General features: G+C 47.9%; 1 protein-coding gene and 1 long non-coding RNA gene across 6 annotated transcripts; one reads left to right on the forward strand and one right to left on the reverse strand.

Annotated features, from left to right (window-relative positions):
- Positions 1 to 1,533: 1,533 nt before the first annotated feature.
- Positions 1,534 to 18,605, reverse strand: anxa14 (annexin A14). Of its 5 annotated transcripts, none has more exons than XM_029731488.1 (13): positions 17,523 to 18,590; positions 17,061 to 17,100; positions 16,477 to 16,573; positions 16,243 to 16,331; positions 16,002 to 16,115; positions 6,364 to 6,454; positions 6,091 to 6,170; positions 5,831 to 5,869; positions 5,625 to 5,715; positions 5,194 to 5,304; positions 4,907 to 4,962; positions 4,671 to 4,778; positions 1,534 to 2,130 (listed from the first exon to the last, which is right to left on the reverse strand). In XM_029731488.1, the coding sequence occupies exons 2-13, from the start codon at positions 17,085 to 17,087 to the stop codon at positions 2,071 to 2,073; spliced, it is 963 nt and encodes a 320-aa protein (XP_029587348.1). In that variant the 5' UTR covers positions 17,088 to 17,100; positions 17,523 to 18,590; the 3' UTR covers positions 1,534 to 2,070. The 5 variants fall into 5 exon arrangements, with proteins under 5 accessions (XP_029587348.1, XP_029587349.1, XP_029587346.1 ...); XM_029731489.1 differs by having other exon boundaries at positions 5,209 to 5,304; positions 17,523 to 18,581; XM_029731486.1 differs by lacking the exon at positions 1,534 to 2,130 and adding an exon at positions 2,209 to 2,440 and having other exon boundaries at positions 17,523 to 18,605.
- Positions 3,285 to 4,975, forward strand: LOC115173434 (uncharacterized). The gene is made up of 2 exons (XR_003871610.1): positions 3,285 to 3,454; positions 4,731 to 4,975. It is a non-coding gene; the product is annotated as an uncharacterized LOC115173434 (long non-coding RNA).
- Positions 18,606 to 19,277: the final 672 nt, after the last annotated feature.

Consider the following 19,277-nt stretch of genomic DNA (forward strand, 5'->3'; position numbering starts at 1 on the left):
GACAAACCGAATTTCTTCAGCCTCCTGAGGTTGAAGAGGCTGCTGTGCCTTCTTCCCCACACTGTCTGTGTGTTTGGACCATTTCAGTTTGTCCGTGATGTGTACGCCGAGGAACTTAAAACTTTCCACCTTCTACACTACTGTCCCGTCAATTTGGATAGGGGGCTGCTCCCTCTGCTGTTTCCTGAAGTCCACGATCATCTCCTTTGTTTTGTTGACATTGTGTGTGAGGTTATTTTTTCACAGTGTGATTGAAATGGAAAGGCAACGTTCCCGCATTAGCGGAGACTGCATTCACTGGAAACGCTGCACATCGTCGTCTCCATCGGAAATGACCTTTCACATTTCTAGAGCGCAATCTGTAACGTTTCAGCGATCCAGACTGAATAGAGCCCTAAGCTCATGAGGCCTTTATAAGTTATTTTCTTCAAGAATCAATGGGTATATATCATCCATTCATAAGTCCAAAAATGGATCGAGCAGCTAAGGATTAAAGTTTTAAAGGGACATTGCACTTTCAAATGAAAGTTTGTTAGACTTTTTCTGACCTCTAAAGTAGTTTAATGTCAAGACGAAACTATGTCCAATGACATTGGTTGTGTAGATCCAGCTCTGCGCCTCCATTTCAAATGAATGGAAAAGATGAGCACCGAATAAAACCAGGAAATCTAGGGAATTAGACAGTGCTAATCCATTCATTTGGGATTGAGGCCTATAGCCAGATCCACACAATCATCTTGACACGAGTCTACTTTTGGGGTCTGAAAACATCTGACAAATCTTAATTTATGAGTGAAATGTCCCTTTAAGAATAATTTGCAGTCCACATTGACTCAATTGTTTCTTCTATCATTCTCTGTATTCAGAATACTAATGCAACCGCTACTCCTGCAATGGCTGCTCCAACAACGGCTGCTCCAACAACGGCTGCTCCAACAACGGCTGCTCCCGCAATGGCTGCTCCTGCTCCTAGAACCTCTGCTCCTGCTCCTACTACAACTGCTGCTCCTGCTCCTACTACAACCGCTGCTCCTGCTCCTGCTCCTACTACAACCACTGCTCCTACAACAGCAGCACATGTCCCACCCATCACACCAAGTGGCAGACCAGCAACCAGAGCATCTCTGTTGTGTTCTGTGGTGCCTCCTCTGCTCTACACCTTGTGGTTCTAAGCGGTGCACCCCCCCCCTGGCCTGGAGTTTGTATTGCTCAGGCTAAATAGACTGACTGGCCATGAATGAAACCAAAGCTAATGAGCAAAGCAAATATGTATCTGGAAGTATGGATTTTCCTCTACTGGAACAGCAGTCATTGACGTTTCATGTTAGAGGTTAATCTTTGCATTTGGACATATTAGGGGAGAAGCAAGTTGTTCTTAAACTTGAATTTGTTGTAAATAGTCACAAAAGGGTGACCGGCAGATATTTGTTGCCGGTTTTGGGAACTTGCCTCCACTGCCCTTTTAGACGTATTTTTGTCTGTTTGTTTTTTAAATGCACTGGTTTGAAGGAATGAATGTTGTGGAAAATATACTTGATTGTAATCCAATTTTTATTTTCATAAAAGTATGGAAGTACACTTCAGATTAAAGTACACTTCAAGGAATGATAGAAAAAATGAGTAGAAGGTGTGACTTTACTGTCATATTAGGCATTATGAGCATTAGCAATAGGACAACGTTTTATTTTCTTGTATTACCGTGTAGGAATGAACATAGAGCAATACAGATGTAGGATCTTAATTTGATCACCGTGTTGAAGGAGAACTTTCCTGCAATGCAGGGAATGTAAAACTTGTAGTGTATTTGCGGTTTAAAAAGACTTCTGAAGTTTGTAATTTTCACTTGATTTCAGACTTGATTTTTCCTTACGAAAATGTATCAACCGCTACAATATTTGGTATTAATTATAATCCACATAACAATTCACATATCCAGTTGTTGCAGGATTATTTTCTTGCTGTAGCAAACTGGCTCAAATTAAGATCCTACATCTGTATACTGTAAATACTCAAATGTGAATAGTAATGTATAGGCTGAGCTACTGTGAATTGTACACAAAACTCATTCCTTTAGTCTTCAGATCGACAGATTGCCAGCAGTGCTTGTAGGTGATCTCCTTTGAATTGTTTCTGTTGAATAACATTGGAACATTTCAAAAAATGCTATACTGCTTGGTTGAGATACTATAGATAGATACTTTCATTGACATGCATTTCTACTGTATTTGTTACTGGAAATAAATACATATATTTTGTTTTTCGTTCCTCAATCAGGTGTGCTACTGGCATGCAGATAAGTATGTGTACATGTGGGAGTCTAAATGTGCATTACATCTGGTGGGTGGGTACACACAGTGGTGTAGTGGTGCCTGGAGAAGTGGGTATACTCTAATTCTGCACAGAATTTCCCAAATGGCCAGCCCGGTGAAGGAAAGGCGCCCTGTGTGAGAAAAATATACTTTGTCCTATATTTCTTTCAGGTTTTCACTCTCACAAATTGGATGTTAAGAGACTGGTAGACCATCCTTGTTGCGCGGCCATCACTAGTTAACACAGCCACAAAGTCATAATTACTTCATCCTTACATTTTCAAACTATATATGCCCATATTGGACTTACTTTCTAATTATTCTAATTTCTAATTCTAATGCTTTTCTTCCAAAAACAAGGACATTTCTAAGTGACCCCAAACTTTTGAACGGTAGTGTACATCAGATAGGATTTATGACAACAGCATTTCTCTTTGCCATTCATTTGAACATATTTCAGATGTATCTTACAGAAGAAATGAAATCAGTTCCATTTTACTTAACACACTTTCCATCTATACTTCACTGCCTGATGATTGCATTACAATCTACTGTGATTTTGTGGAATTATTTTTCAGCTTCATCCTGGAGAACAACACATGGTCCACTGAAGGCTCTGATGAACGACCAGGTGCAGCAATTAGTTGAGGAAGACATTAAAGAATGCAAAAATACATATACAACAAGAAATTAAGACAAGTATAAATAAACAGAAATTCTAAAATATGTTATGAGGAAAACTAAAAAATACCTAGTTAATATAACCTAGAATAAATGACAATATCTGTTTAGATTTGCTCTGGGATGCAATAGGATGCGCTAGCCCAGGGCTGTCCAACCCTGTTCCTGGAGAGCTACCCTCCTGTAGGTTTTCACTCCAACCAAACCCAGTTGTAACCAACCTGATTCAGCTTTTCAACCAGCTAATTATTAGAATGAGGTGCACTAGATGAGGGATGGAGTGAAAACCTACAGGATGGTAGCTCTCCAGGAACAGGGATGGACAGCCCTGCTCTAGCGTGATGACGTCATTGGAGAAGTTTGCATCAGAAAAGGGAGGGGTAACTTGAGAGGAAATTGAGCTGATGCGTAGCTCTTCGGGCTGGAGGCACAACAGCCGTGTGGCTCTTTGCCAAACTGCTACAGTAAGTGAATCTTTTTTATTTGAAATCGTATTTCTCTCTGATATGAAAGATAAGAGGCATATCAGCATATGTTTAAAAAAACGGTTTGAAAGCAATGATTATTGACGTTTCTAAACGTAATACACAGCGTCGGAATTGTACAGATGTAGGATCTTAATTGGAGCTAGTTTACTTCAGCAGGAAAATAATCCTGCAGCAACAGGAAATGTGAATTATTATGTGGATTATAATTAATGGATATTTTTGTAGGGGTTGACTCATCAAGTCTGAATTTCCAAAATGGTATTTATAAACTTTAGAAGCCTTTTTTAAAACCTCAAATGAGTGATCAAATCAAATCCAAAAGTAAGCTCCTACATCTGTAGTTCACATGAAGTCAATAGTGGGTGATGTAAGGGCTGAAAACCCTACGTACAGAGAAGAAGGGTTTGTGAGCTGCATTTGCGTAGGCTATTTCATGCATGATTTCTCTATTGTTCTACATAATATATTTTGTTGATTTAACCTTTATTTTATCAGGGAGTCATACTGAGACCAGGGTCTCTTTTACAGATGAGCCCTGAATTACAGAAATGACAGAAAATACACACATCAAAATACAAATACAAAATGCAACACATTCATCAGTAATAACATCCTCAATCAGCTTTCTGAATTGCCCTACAGGCACCAGAACCTCAAATTTAAGAACATTTGAAGATTGTTCCACAGATAAGGTGCAAGAAAACTAAAAGCTTATTTAACTCAGTAGAGACCAAATACATTTCCAGAGTTAACCATCCCTGAGACCGGGGGTGGTAACTCATATGTCTAAAGTTTAGTTTTGCTGTTAGGTACAGTGGGAAAACATAGCAATGTATTAACCTTCGTGACATCAAAGAGGGCCAACCAATGGTTCTGGTAGAGAATGCATTGATGAGCACTAAAACTGTCACCCGTAATATAATATATGATACGGTGTATACCTCTACTACAATACTTTGATACGCATCAGTGGGGATTAAGACGTGAGTATAGGCAATGCCCAATTTTAAAAAAAAGTGGGTATACATGCCTGTAGACCCCACTACACCACTGGGTACACATACAGTGTACACATGATTGTGTGTGTGTGTGTGTGTGTGTGTGTGTGTGTGTGTGTGTGTGTGTGTGTGTGTGTGTGTGTGTGTGTGTGTGTGTGTGTGTGTGTGTGTGTGTGTGTGTGTGTGTGTCTGACCTGTAGGGCTGTATAGAGTGAGGTGCCTGTCTGTCTGAGATAAGTCACTCTCACACATAGCAGATCCTCCTCGCTGTGGGACACCATCACCCCCTGGACTGTGGCTGACTGGAGGGAACAAACAGAGTTTAACCAATCAAACACAACGGAAAACCAAACGGAAAACCAAACACCCCCAAAGACAGACAGACGGACAGACAGACGGACTCATGCGTTCTGAACATGTTGACGCTTACCTTCATGGTCTCCAGTCTCTGAGCCAGGTAGAGGTTTGGACTCTGTACGCAACGCACTGTTATCAGAGAGAAAGGTTAGTGATCCTTTGTGTGTGAGTCCCTGCACATATTCACATCCCTCTACTGTATGTACAGTGCACTCTGTGCTCTGTTGCTTGTGGACGCATAACTGTTTTCACTGGACATCCATTTCATTAGTAATGATGTAAGCATATGATTTAAGGTAGACGTACACATTTGAATGTACACATGAAACACATGGCACACACACGGGGATGCACACCCACATTCCAGTGTTTTACCCAATGTTTTCAGCCCAAGTCTCACATCTCCACTGAATGCTTTCTCTATTGCTTCATCCACTGTCTCTTGCTTCTCACTCTCCAAATTGACGAACACTGCACACACAACACAACAATATTACATAAAGTTCAATCTAAAAAAAGGCCCACACACACGCATACACAGTAAAACCACACACACACACACACACACACACACACACACACACACACACACACACACACACACACACACACACACACAACACAACAATATTACATAAAGTTCAATCTAAAAAAAGGCTCACACACACGCATACACAGTAAAACCACGCACACACACACACACACACACACACACACACACACACACACACACACACACACACACACACACACACACACACACACACACACACACACACACACACACACACCTTTGTTAAGATGTTCAGAGTCTCTGGTAGTCAGAATGGTGATCCATGGTCCAGGATCTGCCTTCGCCTGATTGATAGCTTCAGAGAGAGCCTGCTCAGTCACAAGCACATAAGATTAAACAGACAGACACACACCCACACACACACAGCTTGATCACTCAAAAATACACGGTGCAGTACACTAGTGCTTTATACACCGTACGTACCTCTGTGTCTCTTTGCACCATTCCTAATACCTTTTTCTTCTATTGAGTGTGTAGAAGTAGAGGAATAGAGAGGAAGAGAGTGGGATCAAGATAAGTATTTCTAAACATTTCTAATTCTATTGTTTGCCTATTTAAAATGTACAATTGAGTCATTTAGCAGACAATCTTACAGAGGATCTTCTAATAAGTGTAACATGTTGGTGTCTTAGGCTCCAGTGGAGAGGATTTTTGTCAGGGAGGGGAGAGGGAAAAAGGTTTACCTTGAGTAAGGCCAGGACGAGTTTGGCAAAGTCCCCACTGGTCTCACCCTTCAGGTCCGTCTCTAGATCCTTATTATACTCTAAAAACACACACCACGTGAAGTTAGGGGGACATTATTTGGCCTCTGAATACTTTGGTGAATACCTCATTAGAACATATCATAGTAGAACTGTATTGATGGAAGAACAATTCTGCCATGCGACGTTATGAAGGGATTGCAGCGATATAGATAATGATGTCTTTATAATTATCCTTGAACTGTTGTAACTTACGCTCCTTGTAGGTAGAGGTGATGTTGGCAAGCACCTTGGGTGACCTGGTGCACAGAATCTCTAGCAAACCCTCCTCATCTGTACCAATGCCCTGTATATAAAAAATACACTTTCTCATTTCAATTACTGTATGTTGCTCATCTGTATATTTACAGTATGTCTGATCAATTTTCCATGCACCTGCTTTCCCTCCCTCCCTCCCTCCCTCCCTCCCTCCCTCCCTCCCTCATAGACCTCACTAGGATGTATGATCAGGATCTTGGACGCATTTCTATTGATCTAGAAACATCTTTTGAAAGTGTGTCATGCCTATCTGTTTAGGAACATGAAAGCGTTTGGCCTGGGTAGCGGGTTTAGATCATTGTCCTCTGGGGCTTCAGTTATGGTAAATGTGGGGGGTGGGCTGAGCCGGCCAGTCCCAGTTAGGAGAGGGATTAGACAGGTGTGTCCACTCTCGAGTCAGCTCTACTGTCTAGCCATATAACCACTGCTGTGTAGGCTGAGGGAGAGGCTGCAGGGGATGCCAGTTCCGGGTAGAGTAGGTGGGGTTCAGTTCAGTATTGGCTTATGCTGATGATGTGACAGTGTTTGTCAAGAGGGAGGGAGATGTGGCGGAGGTTAGCATGGCTCTTCTGTTGTTTGAGGGGAACTGGGAGAAGAGTGAAGGGTTGATTATGAAGAGATGGGCCAGAGCAGGATGTCCTAGACTTACTGGTGGGGCTACAGTGGGGCAGAGCAGGATGTCCTAGACTTACTGGGGGGCTACAGGGGGGCAGAGCAGGATGTCCTAGACTTACTGGGGGCTACAGTGGGGCAGAGCAGGATGTCCTAGACTTACTGGGGGCTACAGTGGGGCAGAGCAGGATGTCCTAGACTTACTGGGGGGATACAGTGGGGCAGAGCAGGATGTCCTAGACTTACTGGGGGGCTTCAGTGGGCCAGAGCAGGATGTCCTAGACTTACTGGGGGCTACAGTGGGGCAGAGCAGGATGTCCTAGACTTACTGGGGGCTACAGTGGGCCAGAGCAGGATGTCCTAGACTTACTGGGGGGCTTCAGTGGGCCAGAGCAGGATGTTCTAGACTTACTGGGGGGCTACAGTGAGGCAGAGCAGGATGTCCTAGACTTACTGGGGGCTACAGTGGGGCAGAGCAGGATGTCCTAGACTTACTGGGGGCTACAGTGGGGCAGAGCAGGATGTCCTAGACTTACTGGGGGCTTCAGGGGGCCAGAGCAGGATGTTCTAGACTTACTGGGGTGCTAAAGTGGGGCAGAGCAGGATGTCCTAGACTTACTGGGGGCTACAGTGGGGCAGAGCAGGATGTCCTAGACTTACTGGGGGCTACAGTGGGCCAGAGCAGGATGTCCTAGACTTACTGGGGGGCTTCAGTGGGCCAGAGCAGGATGTCCTAGACTTACTGGGGGCTTAAGGGGGCCAGAGCAGGATGTCCTAGACTTACTGGGGGCTACAGTGGGGCAGAGCAGGATGTCCTAGACTTACTGGGGGCTACAGTGGGCCAGAGCAGGATGTCCTAGACTTACTGGGGGGCTACAGTGGGGCAGAGCAGGATATCCTAGACTTACTGGGGGGCTACAGTGGGGCAGAGCAGGATGGCCTAGACTTACTGGGGGGCTACAGTGGGGAAGAGCAGGATGTCCTAGACTTACTGGGGGGCTTCAGTGGGCCAGAGCAAGATGTCCTAGACTTACTGGGGGCTACAGTGGGGCAGAGCAGGATGTCCTAGACTTACTGGGGGCTACAGTGGGGCAGAGCAGGATGTCCTAGACTTACTGGGGGGCTTCAGTGGGCCAGAGCAGGATGTCCTAGACTTACTGGGGGGCTACAGTGGGGCAGAGCAGGATGTTCTAGACTTACTGGGGTGCTACAGTGGGGCAGAGCAGGATGTCCTAGACTTACTGGGGGCTACAGTGGGGCAGAGCAGGATGTCCTAGACTTACTGGGGGCTACAGTGGGGCAGAGCAGGATGTCCTAGACTTACTGGGGGCTACAGTGGGCCAGAGCAGGATGTCCTAGACTTACTGGGGGCTACAGTGGGCCAGAACAGGATGTCCTAGACTTACTGGGGGCTACAGTGGGGCAGAGCAGGATGTTCTAGACTTACTGGGGGCTACAGTGGGCCAGAGCAGGATGTCCTAGACTTACTGGGGGGCTACAATGGGGCAGAGCAGGATATCCTAGACTTACTGGGGGCTACAGTGGGGCAGAGCAGGGTATCCTAGACTTACTGGGGGCTACAGTGGGGCAGAGCAGGACATCCTAGACTTACTGGGGGCTGCAGTGGGGCAGAGCAGGATATCCTAGACTTACTGGGGGCTACAGTGGGCCAGAGCAGGATGTTCTAGACTTACTGGGGGCTACAGTGGGGCAGAGCAGGATGTCCTACACGTACTGGGGGCTACAGTGGGGCAGAGCAGGATGTCCTAGACTTACTGGGGGGCTACAGTGGGGCAGAGCAGGATGTTCTAGACTTACTGGGGGCTACAGTGGGGCAGAGCAGGATGTCCTAGACTTATTGGGGGTTTTCAGTGGGCCAGAGCAGGATGTCCTAGACTTACTGGGGGGCTACAGTGGGGCAGAGCAGGATGTTCTAGACTTACTGGGGGCTACAGTGGGGCAGAGCAGGATGTCCTAGACTTATGGGGGTTTTCAGTGGGCCAGAGCAGGATGTCCTAGACTTACTGGGGGCTACAGTGAGGCAGAGCAGGATGTCCTAGACTTACTGGGGGGCTTCAGTGGGCCAGAGCAGGATGTCCTAGACTTACTGGGGGGCTACAGTGGGGCAGAGCAGGATGTTCTAGACTTACTAGGGTGCTACAGTGGGGCAGAGCAGGATGTCCTAGACTTACTGGGGGCTACAGTGGGGCAGAGCAGGATGTCCTAGACTTACTGGGGGCTACAGTGGGGCAGAGCAGGATGTCCTAGACTTACTGGGGGCTACAGTGGTCCAGAGCAAGATGTCCTAGACTTACTGGGGGCTACAGTGGGCCAGAACAGGATGTCCTAGACTTACTGGGGGCTACAGTGGGGCAGAGCAGGATGTTCTAGACTTACTGGGGGCTACAGTGGGCCAGAGCAGGATGTCCTAGACTTACTGGGGGGCTACAGTGGGGCAGAGCAGGATATCCTAGACTTACTAGGGACTACAGTGGGGCAGAGCAGGGTATCCTAGACTTACTGGGGGCTACAGTGGGGCAGAGCAGGATATCCTAGACTTACTGGGGGCTGCAGTGGGGCAGAGCAGGATATCCTAGACTTACTGGGGGCTACAGTGGGCCAGAGCAGGATGTCCTAGACTTACTGGGGGGCTTCAGTGGGCCAGAGCAGGATGTTCTAGACTTACTGGGGGGCTACAGTGAGGCAGAGCAGGATGTCCTAGACTTACTGGGGGCTACAGTGGGGCAGAGCAGGATGTCCTAGACTTACTGGGGGCTACAGTGGGGCAGAGCAGGATGTCCTAGACTTACTGGGGGCTTCAGGGGGCCAGAGCAGGATGTTCTAGACTTACTGGGGTGCTAAAGTGGGGCAGAGCAGGATGTCCTAGACTTACTGGGGGCTACAGTGGGGCAGAGCAGGATGTCCTAGACTTACTGGGGGCTACAGTGGGCCAGAGCAGGATGTCCTAGACTTACTGGGGGGCTTCAGTGGGCCAGAGCAGGATGTCCTAGACTTACTGGGGGCTTAAGGGGGCCAGAGCAGGATGTCCTAGACTTACTGGGGGCTACAGTGGGGCAGAGCAGGATGTCCTAGACTTACTGGGGGCTACAGTGGGCCAGAGCAGGATGTCCTAGACTTACTGGGGGGCTACAGTGGGGCAGAGCAGGATATCCTAGACTTACTGGGGGGCTACAGTGGGGCAGAGCAGGATGGCCTAGACTTACTGGGGGGCTACAGTGGGGAAGAGCAGGATGTCCTAGACTTACTGGGGGGCTTCAGTGGGCCAGAGCAAGATGTCCTAGACTTACTGGGGGCTACAGTGGGGCAGAGCAGGATGTCCTAGACTTACTGGGGGCTACAGTGGGGCAGAGCAGGATGTCCTAGACTTACTGGGGGGCTTCAGTGGGCCAGAGCAGGATGTCCTAGACTTACTGGGGGGCTACAGTGGGGCAGAGCAGGATGTTCTAGACTTACTGGGGTGCTACAGTGGGGCAGAGCAGGATGTCCTAGACTTACTGGGGGCTACAGTGGGGCAGAGCAGGATGTCCTAGACTTACTGGGGGCTACAGTGGGGCAGAGCAGGATGTCCTAGACTTACTGGGGGCTACAGTGGGCCAGAGCAGGATGTCCTAGACTTACTGGGGGCTACAGTGGGCCAGAACAGGATGTCCTAGACTTACTGGGGGCTACAGTGGGGCAGAGCAGGATGTTCTAGACTTACTGGGGGCTACAGTGGGCCAGAGCAGGATGTCCTAGACTTACTGGGGGGCTACAATGGGGCAGAGCAGGATATCCTAGACTTACTGGGGGCTACAGTGGGGCAGAGCAGGGTATCCTAGACTTACTGGGGGCTACAGTGGGGCAGAGCAGGACATCCTAGACTTACTGGGGGCTGCAGTGGGGCAGAGCAGGATATCCTAGACTTACTGGGGGCTACAGTGGGCCAGAGCAGGATGTTCTAGACTTACTGGGGGCTACAGTGGGGCAGAGCAGGATGTCCTACACGTACTGGGGGCTACAGTGGGGCAGAGCAGGATGTCCTAGACTTACTGGGGGGCTACAGTGGGGCAGAGCAGGATGTTCTAGACTTACTGGGGGCTACAGTGGGGCAGAGCAGGATGTCCTAGACTTATTGGGGGTTTTCAGTGGGCCAGAGCAGGATGTCCTAGACTTACTGGGGGGCTACAGTGGGGCAGAGCAGGATGTTCTAGACTTACTGGGGGCTACAGTGGGGCAGAGCAGGATGTCCTAGACTTATGGGGGTTTTCAGTGGGCCAGAGCAGGATGTCCTAGACTTACTGGGGGCTACAGTGAGGCAGAGCAGGATGTCCTAGACTTACTGGGGGGCTTCAGTGGGCCAGAGCAGGATGTCCTAGACTTACTGGGGGGCTACAGTGGGGCAGAGCAGGATGTTCTAGACTTACTAGGGTGCTACAGTGGGGCAGAGCAGGATGTCCTAGACTTACTGGGGGCTACAGTGGGGCAGAGCAGGATGTCCTAGACTTACTGGGGGCTACAGTGGGGCAGAGCAGGATGTCCTAGACTTACTGGGGGCTACAGTGGTCCAGAGCAAGATGTCCTAGACTTACTGGGGGCTACAGTGGGCCAGAACAGGATGTCCTAGACTTACTGGGGGCTACAGTGGGGCAGAGCAGGATGTTCTAGACTTACTGGGGGCTACAGTGGGCCAGAGCAGGATGTCCTAGACTTACTGGGGGGCTACAGTGGGGCAGAGCAGGATATCCTAGACTTACTAGGGACTACAGTGGGGCAGAGCAGGGTATCCTAGACTTACTGGGGGCTACAGTGGGGCAGAGCAGGATATCCTAGACTTACTGGGGGCTGCAGTGGGGCAGAGCAGGATATCCTAGACTTACTGGGGGCTACAGTGGGCCAGAGCAGGATGTTCTAGACTTACTGGGGGCTACAGTGGGGCAGAGCAGGATGTCCTAGACGTACTGGGGGCTACAGTGGGGCAGAGCAGGATGTCCTAGACTTACTGGGGGGCTACAGTGGGGCAGAGCAGGATGTTCTAGACTTACTGGGGGCTACAGTGGGGCAGAGCAGGATGTCCTAGACTTACTGGGGGCTACAGTGGGCCAGAGCAGGATGTCCTAGACTTACTGGGGGGGCTACAGTGGGGCAGAGCAGGATGTCCTAGACTTACTGGGGGCTACAGTGGGGCAGAGCAGGATATCCTAGACTTACTGCGGGCTACAGTGGGGCAGAGCGGGATATCCTAGACTTACTGGGGGCTACAGTGGGCCAGAGCAGGATGTCATAGACTTACTGGGGGGGCTACAGTGGGGCAGAGCAGGATGTCCTAGACTTACTGGGGGCTACAGTGGGGCAGAGCAGGATATCCTAGACTTACTGCGGGCTACAGTGGGGCAGAGCGGGATATCCTAGACTTACAGGGGGCTACAGTGGGCCAGAGCGGGATGTCCTAGACTTACTGGGGGGGCTACAGTGGAGCAGAGCAGGATGTCCTAGACTTACTGGGGGCTACAGTGGGGCAGAGCAGGATATCCTAGACTTACTGGGGGCTACAGTGGGGCAGAGCAGGATGTCCTAGACTTACAAGGGGGCTACAGTGAGGCAGAGCAGGATGTCCTAGACTTACTGCGGGCTACAGTGGGGCAGAGCAGGATATCCTAGACTTACAAGGGGGCTACAGTGAGGCAGAGCAGGATATCCTAGACTTACTGCGGGCTACAGTGGGGCAGAGCAGGATCACCTAGACTTACTGGGGGCTACAGTGGGGCAGAGCAGGATGTCCTAGACTTACTGGGGGCTACAGTGGGGCAGAGCAGGATGTCCTAGACTTACTGGGGGGCTACAGTGAGGCAGAGCAGGATGTCCTAGACTTACTGGGGGGCTACAGTGAGGCAGAGCAGGATGTCCTAGACTTACTGGGGGCTACAGTGGGGCAGAGCAGGATATCCTAGACTTACTGGGGGGCTACAGTGAGGCAGAGCAGGATATCCTAGACTTACTGCGGGCTACAGTGGGGCAGAGCAGGATATCCTAGACTTACTGGGGGCTACAGTGGGGCAGAGCAGGATGTCCTAGACTTACTGGGGGGCTACAGTGGGGCAGAGCAGGATGTCCTAGACTTACTGGGGGGGCTACAGTGGGGCAGAGCAGGATGTCCTAGACTTACTGGGGGCTACAGTGGGCCAGAGCAGGATGTCCTAGACTTACTGGGGGGCTACAGTGGGCCAGAGCAGGATGTCCTAGACTTACTGGGGGGCTACAGTGGGGCAGAGCAGGATGTCCTAGACTTACTGGGGGCTACAGTGGGGCAGAGCAGGATGTCCTAGACTTACTGGGGGGCTACAGTGGGGCAGAGCAGGATGTCCTAGACTTACTGGGGGCTACAGTGGGGCAGAGCAGGATGTCCTAGACTTACTGGGGGGCTACAGTGGGGCAGAGCAGGATGTCCTAGACTTACTGGGGGGGCTACAGTGGGCCAGAGCAGGATGTCCTAGACTTACTGGGGTGTTACAGTGGGCCAGAGCAGGATGTCCTAGACTTACTGGGGGGCTACAGTGGGGCAGAGCAGGATGTCCTAGACTTACTGGGGGGGCTACAGTGGGCCAGAGCAGGATGTCCTAGACTTACTGGGGGGCTTCAGTGGGCCAGAGCAGGATGTTCTAGACTTACTGGCGGGCTACAGTGGGGCAGAGCAGGATGTCCTAGACTTACTGGGGGCTACAGTGGGGCAGAGCAGGATGTCCTAGACTTACTGGGGGGGCTACAGTGAGGCAGAGTAGGGATGAAGTTCCTAGGGGTTCTTGGGGACCTCAGAATTTCAGGAGAGAAACTTGGAGGGGCTGGTGGACAATGTTGCGGCTAAGTTGTCTAAATGTTGTTGTTTTTTTGCCACTGATCAAATAAAATCATCAAATCAAATGTTATTTGACACATGCTTTGTAAAGAGCAGGTGTAGACTAACAGTGAAATGCTAACTAACGGGTCAAACAATGCAAAGAGAAAATAGACAAATAATAGAACAAATAATAACACAAGGAATAAATACACAATGAATAATGATAACTCGGCTATATATCCTGGGCGTGTACTGAGTCGATGTGCAGGGGAACGAGGTAATTGAGGTATAGGTCGGGATAAACAGTAGCAGTAGCGCATGTGATGAAAGAGTTAGTGCAAAAAGGGTCAATGCAGATAGTCCGGGTAGCTATTTGGTTCTCTTTTTAACTAACTACTTAAGATGTCTTTTAGGGGAACAGTGCTTTCACTAACAACTTGTCCGCTTCAATGCTCTTGCACTGATGTTGTTGGACCCCACACAGAGTCTCGTCAAGCAACTGCAAAAGTTACCTGGTGGACCTTTTTTTGGTCTGGTCGACACCAGACATGCATGAGGGGGGCTGGAGCTGGTGCGTATTGGGTCCAGAGTCATAGCTTTCCACCTACAAGCTGTACCAGCAGGGGGTGTGCTGGAGAAACACAGCATGGGCTGTTCTAAGGAAGGCAGGGGCCTTGGATCTGACAGGCACTTGTTCCTTTTGGATCTGGAGCAGGCCGACATGTCAACCCTTACTCCGTTCTGCCGCGCTGTGCTTCGGACGCGGAAAGAGACTTTCATGGCCAGGAGCATGGATAATGGAGGAGCCACTCTTCCACAACCCCCTCATCCAGTCCAGAGTGCTGACCTAGGTGAACATGCGAACCAGACTTGTGAGAGAGGGGTTCACTAAGTTAGGTGATCTAAGGGAGAAGGATGGGTGTAAATCTACCAGTGACATGACGGAGGCTTCCTCCATGAAGTCACCCAGGCTGCTGCAGCAGGTGGTGGAAGGGGTCCATGCTGCACTACCGGGCTCCTTCAGGGAGCTGCTGGGAAGCAGGCAGAGACTGGGCTGTTTAACCACGAATGACATTGATCTCACTCCTTATTACCATCTACCTCCTTTTCCCCCAGCTGCTGTTGCAGGGGAACACCAGGAGGGTGAGGAGCTGATCGTATTGTTCAGGATTCCGGAGCCGTTTCTTTTTTGTACAACCAGCAAAAAGGCTTTGTGTGCATGAGGTGGCTGTCAAGGTGGATCAATTAGACAATTTGCACGGGCTGAAAGCAACAGGGTGGCCGGGCACCTCCGTGAGAGGATGTTGGCGCTCCCTGTATAAGACCGCCATAGAGAAGTGTACTGCTGATCTACAGTGGAGGAATATTCACGGGGCTATCGCAACAAACAGATGTGTGTCGCACCTTGATCCATCAGCGGGGAGGGGGTGTCTGTTCTGTGGGGAGGAGGAAACAGACTGACAGGGCTGTTTTCTGTCCTGGTTGTGTACAGGGCTAGGGTTGACTTGGGACCTATATGTTGGAGGGCCTATGTTTAGCGTGGCTAACAGCCAAATGGACTGCCTAGTAAACTTCTTGTTTTTTATTTTTATTTAACTAGACAAGTCAGTTAAGAACAAATTATTATTTACAATGACAGCCTACCGGGGAACAGTGGGTTAACTGCCTTGTTCAGGGGCAGAACGACAGATTTTTACCTTGTCAGCTCGGGGATTCGATCCAGCAACCTTTCGGTTACTGGCCCAAAGCTGTAACCACTAGGCTACCTGCCACCCCTGCCTGCCCTTGTTGGGGCAGGCAAAAATGGCAGTGTGGAAGACCAGGAAGTCTGAGATGCAGGGGGTGGGATGTAAGGACCACAGAGCTCGGCTGACACTGGATAATGCTTACTGTGGGCTGGTGAACCATCTGGGGGACCTTGTAGAGGTGTGGGGTTCTGTGTACAGTGGACGACGAGGAGTGGCTTGGTTTGAACTGTTTAGTACTGTTACAATGTAGTAATGAGTGTACTAAAGTGATGTAAATTATTGGACCAATAAAGGTATTTGTTTTATTAAAAAAGTTTCTCTCTCTCTCTACCCCTCCCTTCCACCCTCTTTCTCCTGTCCCCCTCTGTCCCACCATCCCTCACCTCCATGGATTGTCTCAGACGATAGGCCTCAAACTGCAGTGGGGTCATCAGCAAGGCCAACAGCAAATTCTCCAACTCCCCAGACAGGGCCTTCTTCAGCCCAGAGGACAGCTCCTGGTTCAGGGGAACAACACATAGTCAGTGTGTCTGAGCTATGGTCAGTTTGGAATTTTTACCTGTAATGGCTGAGGTTAGGATTTGAAGTGGGTAACCTTGTCCCAGTATCGTAGTTACTCGTTACCTTCTCTGTGATGGTTTTGAAGGTCTGAGCGATGATTTGTCTTTGAGCATTGCTGCGGTTGGTCAGGATTTTTATCAGAGTAAGTACATCTGTAATCAGACCGGAAAGAAGATCTTGTTAAGAATTTTTGTAATAAAATAATGCAAATAATTTTTAATACCCAAGGATAGAACAAAACAAGCCTTGAAGCCCATATACTTTAATCATTATGAGTTATGATGACTGAGGCTGTACCTTTCTGTTCCAGGGCAGCCTGAATGTTCAGAGCATCTCTCTTAGCATGGAAGTTAAGGAAGGGCCTTATAGTACCCAAGGTACCCCAGGCCATCTCCTAGGAGAGGACCAGCGAAAGAATGAGTGAGAGAGGAAGGGCAAGGCCAATGGAGGAGAGGATAGAGGGCGACGATAGGGGAAATAGACAGATCGAGTGGTAGGGTAAGACAGAGAAAAGGCATTTGAAGGGGACAAAATGGAAGAGGGGGAAGAAAATAGTTAAGTGGGACGACAAGGAGACAGATGAGGGGGGAGTGAGAAAGGGAAGTGAGAGAAAGCTCAGCAAAACAGTGACAAGATGAGGACTGTGAGGGAGAGGGAGGGGAGTGAAACCGGCAAATGTGCATTATCCTAAAGGTTTCACACTCTTCCATTTCACAATGGAGAAGTGTAAGAATTCTAAACATACAATCGTCAACCATAGTGCAGGAAAAAGAGGCGGTTGGACAAGTTGTTTGAAGAAAAAGTGACGAAACTAAGATGCAGAGATGTCGACAGATAAAGAAGAGATGAAAGACTGATAGACAGAGATTCCTAACACTCACATATGATGGCAAGTACTCAATGTCCATGTCTGAATTTAACCTACAAAAGAGGAAATGAGAGAGACCGTTTAATACAACTATACACCACTGTTTCATGCATGAATGAAGACACGTGAGGAATGATGGAATGTGTCATTCCATCATCATTGATCACAAAAGCAGTCATGAGCGATCATAAGTCAAATATATATATTTATTTGTTATACTATTTTGATATTGATTACTGCACTGTTTGATAGAGCTTGGATTTCACTATACTTGTGTAAGTGGCAATAAAACGTGAACTTAGCCCACAACATAAAATTCTGAAATGTATGAAGGATGCCTGTCCAAAAGACAGAAACCACTCTAAGGTCACTCACAATTAGTAATATGGCAATATGGTCACTAATATACACACTATAAGCTACAATGTTTTCTCAAAAGAGCTGTCAGACAAATAATAATAGTATTAGTTCCTACCTGAAAACCAGTAGTCAGAACGAAAGGTGAGCAAGTAGCTAAAATGCCCTTACAACAACAAAACTGCCCTTATTGCACCCGCCTCCTTCTCTTTCACTCAAATTCCTCTTGCAAAAATCTTATTTTTGAACCAATGAGAGCTCAGGACCCACACGCAGGTCATTGCCATTGGTCCATCAGATATCTATGGCAACTCGCATAGATAACTAGGAAATGTCTAATAGTCCTAGCTGAGGAGACATCTGGACTATCTGGTTTAGACCAAGCGACCCTTGAACATCTGCGGATGTAAAAAGGGCTTTATAAATACATTTGACTTGACATAGTTGACCATAAAATTATAACTAATAAGGGTCCATAATAGTAATAGGAGGGCTGGTTTGTTTTCATATACATATGGTATCTTTAAGCAGGGAATATTTTGATTGGGGTAAAGGAAGATGTCATGAATGGTATCATGAATAGCTGAGTTTAATAGAAGAATCTACAAGATGAGCCACAAGATAACTAACCTCACCATTCAACATACCATACCAAAGGGTGAGGTTTTGTGCAGGGCAAGGAAGATTTCCTCAACCTTACCACAGAAACAAAATGTCTGGTTTTGACTGAATAGAATCAAAAGACTTTCCTTTGTGAGTGAAATGTAAGAAGAGGGAACATGTATCAAATTATGTAGAGAATCCAGGTAAAACAAAGCCCAAATACATTTCAGGTGAATTCAGGACAATACTAAAACAGAAGAAAACATCTGATTTGACCCTTCTGGCCAATATGTTTATTAACTTAACTTGTAGCACCTAAATCTTGGTGTTGCCTCTTAACTTAAACAAGAGGGACTGAAACCTTCATGTTTAGAACGGACAGAGTCCAACAAAGAAGCCATTCAACACCCAGGACATGTGAAAACCCCTAAGATCAGATATCCATTCAACAGCTCGGGTCTTGTTCCGCCCGTATAAACATTACAGAGAGAGAGAGAGAGCGAGAGAGCAAAAGAGAAAACATTCTACTTATCTCTGTATTCCCACGTGACTCAGTCATAAAGATCATTGGACTTCAAATGAGAGAGGGACACAGAGGGAGAGAGCGACACAGAGGGGATGGTGCGTTGGGGGCGGTTCCAAACTAAAGGGACGCATATTTACAGCCACATGAAACAAGCTGGTGATTTACAATGACATGGGCAAGTTCCACTCTCTTCCTTACTGTGTCTGCCTAGTGCCTAGGATATGGTCTGTACTCTGTTCCTGGAGCAGAGTGAAATCAGATATGTGGGATGTACTGTGTGGCCACTGTCAACAATGGGAAGTTTCGGTGCGTATCGGTTGGATGGATATGATGTACGATCGTTCCACTTTAGCTTGTCGGATATAAAAGTCACCATTTAAAATGTATCCAGCATCATTATGTCTCACCTCTATTGCCATTTAGTTCATTGTACTTGTATGTATAAATGCAGGCTTGAGATGTGCCATTTTGTGAAGGATTAGACTACTAATAAAACCTATGCATTTAACCTGGAGCTACAAGTATGTACTTATGCATAGTCTGTTCTGTACAGAGTAGGGCCACGTACTATATTATCAGTTGACTTGTCTCACTCTTAACAGTCCTGTATCTTGTACGCACATCATCATGGTATTCAGGACAGGATTGTCTGTGTGAATCCTGATAGCCAATCTAGATGATGGCCAGCCACAGTACCACTGCTCACCCCTGACCGATCTGTATTATAATAACACAGAATAAATG

This window comes from Salmo trutta, chromosome 34 (assembly GCF_901001165.1).
Source record: "Salmo trutta chromosome 34, fSalTru1.1, whole genome shotgun sequence".
Taxonomy (NCBI): domain Eukaryota; kingdom Metazoa; phylum Chordata; class Actinopteri; order Salmoniformes; family Salmonidae; genus Salmo; species Salmo trutta.

Excerpts from the sequence above, each read along its gene's own strand:
- anxa14 (XM_029731486.1), bottom strand. The coding sequence starts at position 17,087 with ATGGACATTGAGTACTTGCCATCATAT. Across the intron at positions 5,870-6,090 it reads TCGTCCTGGCCTTACTCAAG|AAGAAAAAGGTATTAGGAAT; the intron begins GTAAACCTTTTT and ends CACACTCAATAG. Across the intron at positions 5,716-5,830 it reads TGGTGCAAAGAGACACAGAG|GCTCTCTCTGAAGCTATCAA; the intron begins GTACGTACGGTG and ends GTGACTGAGCAG.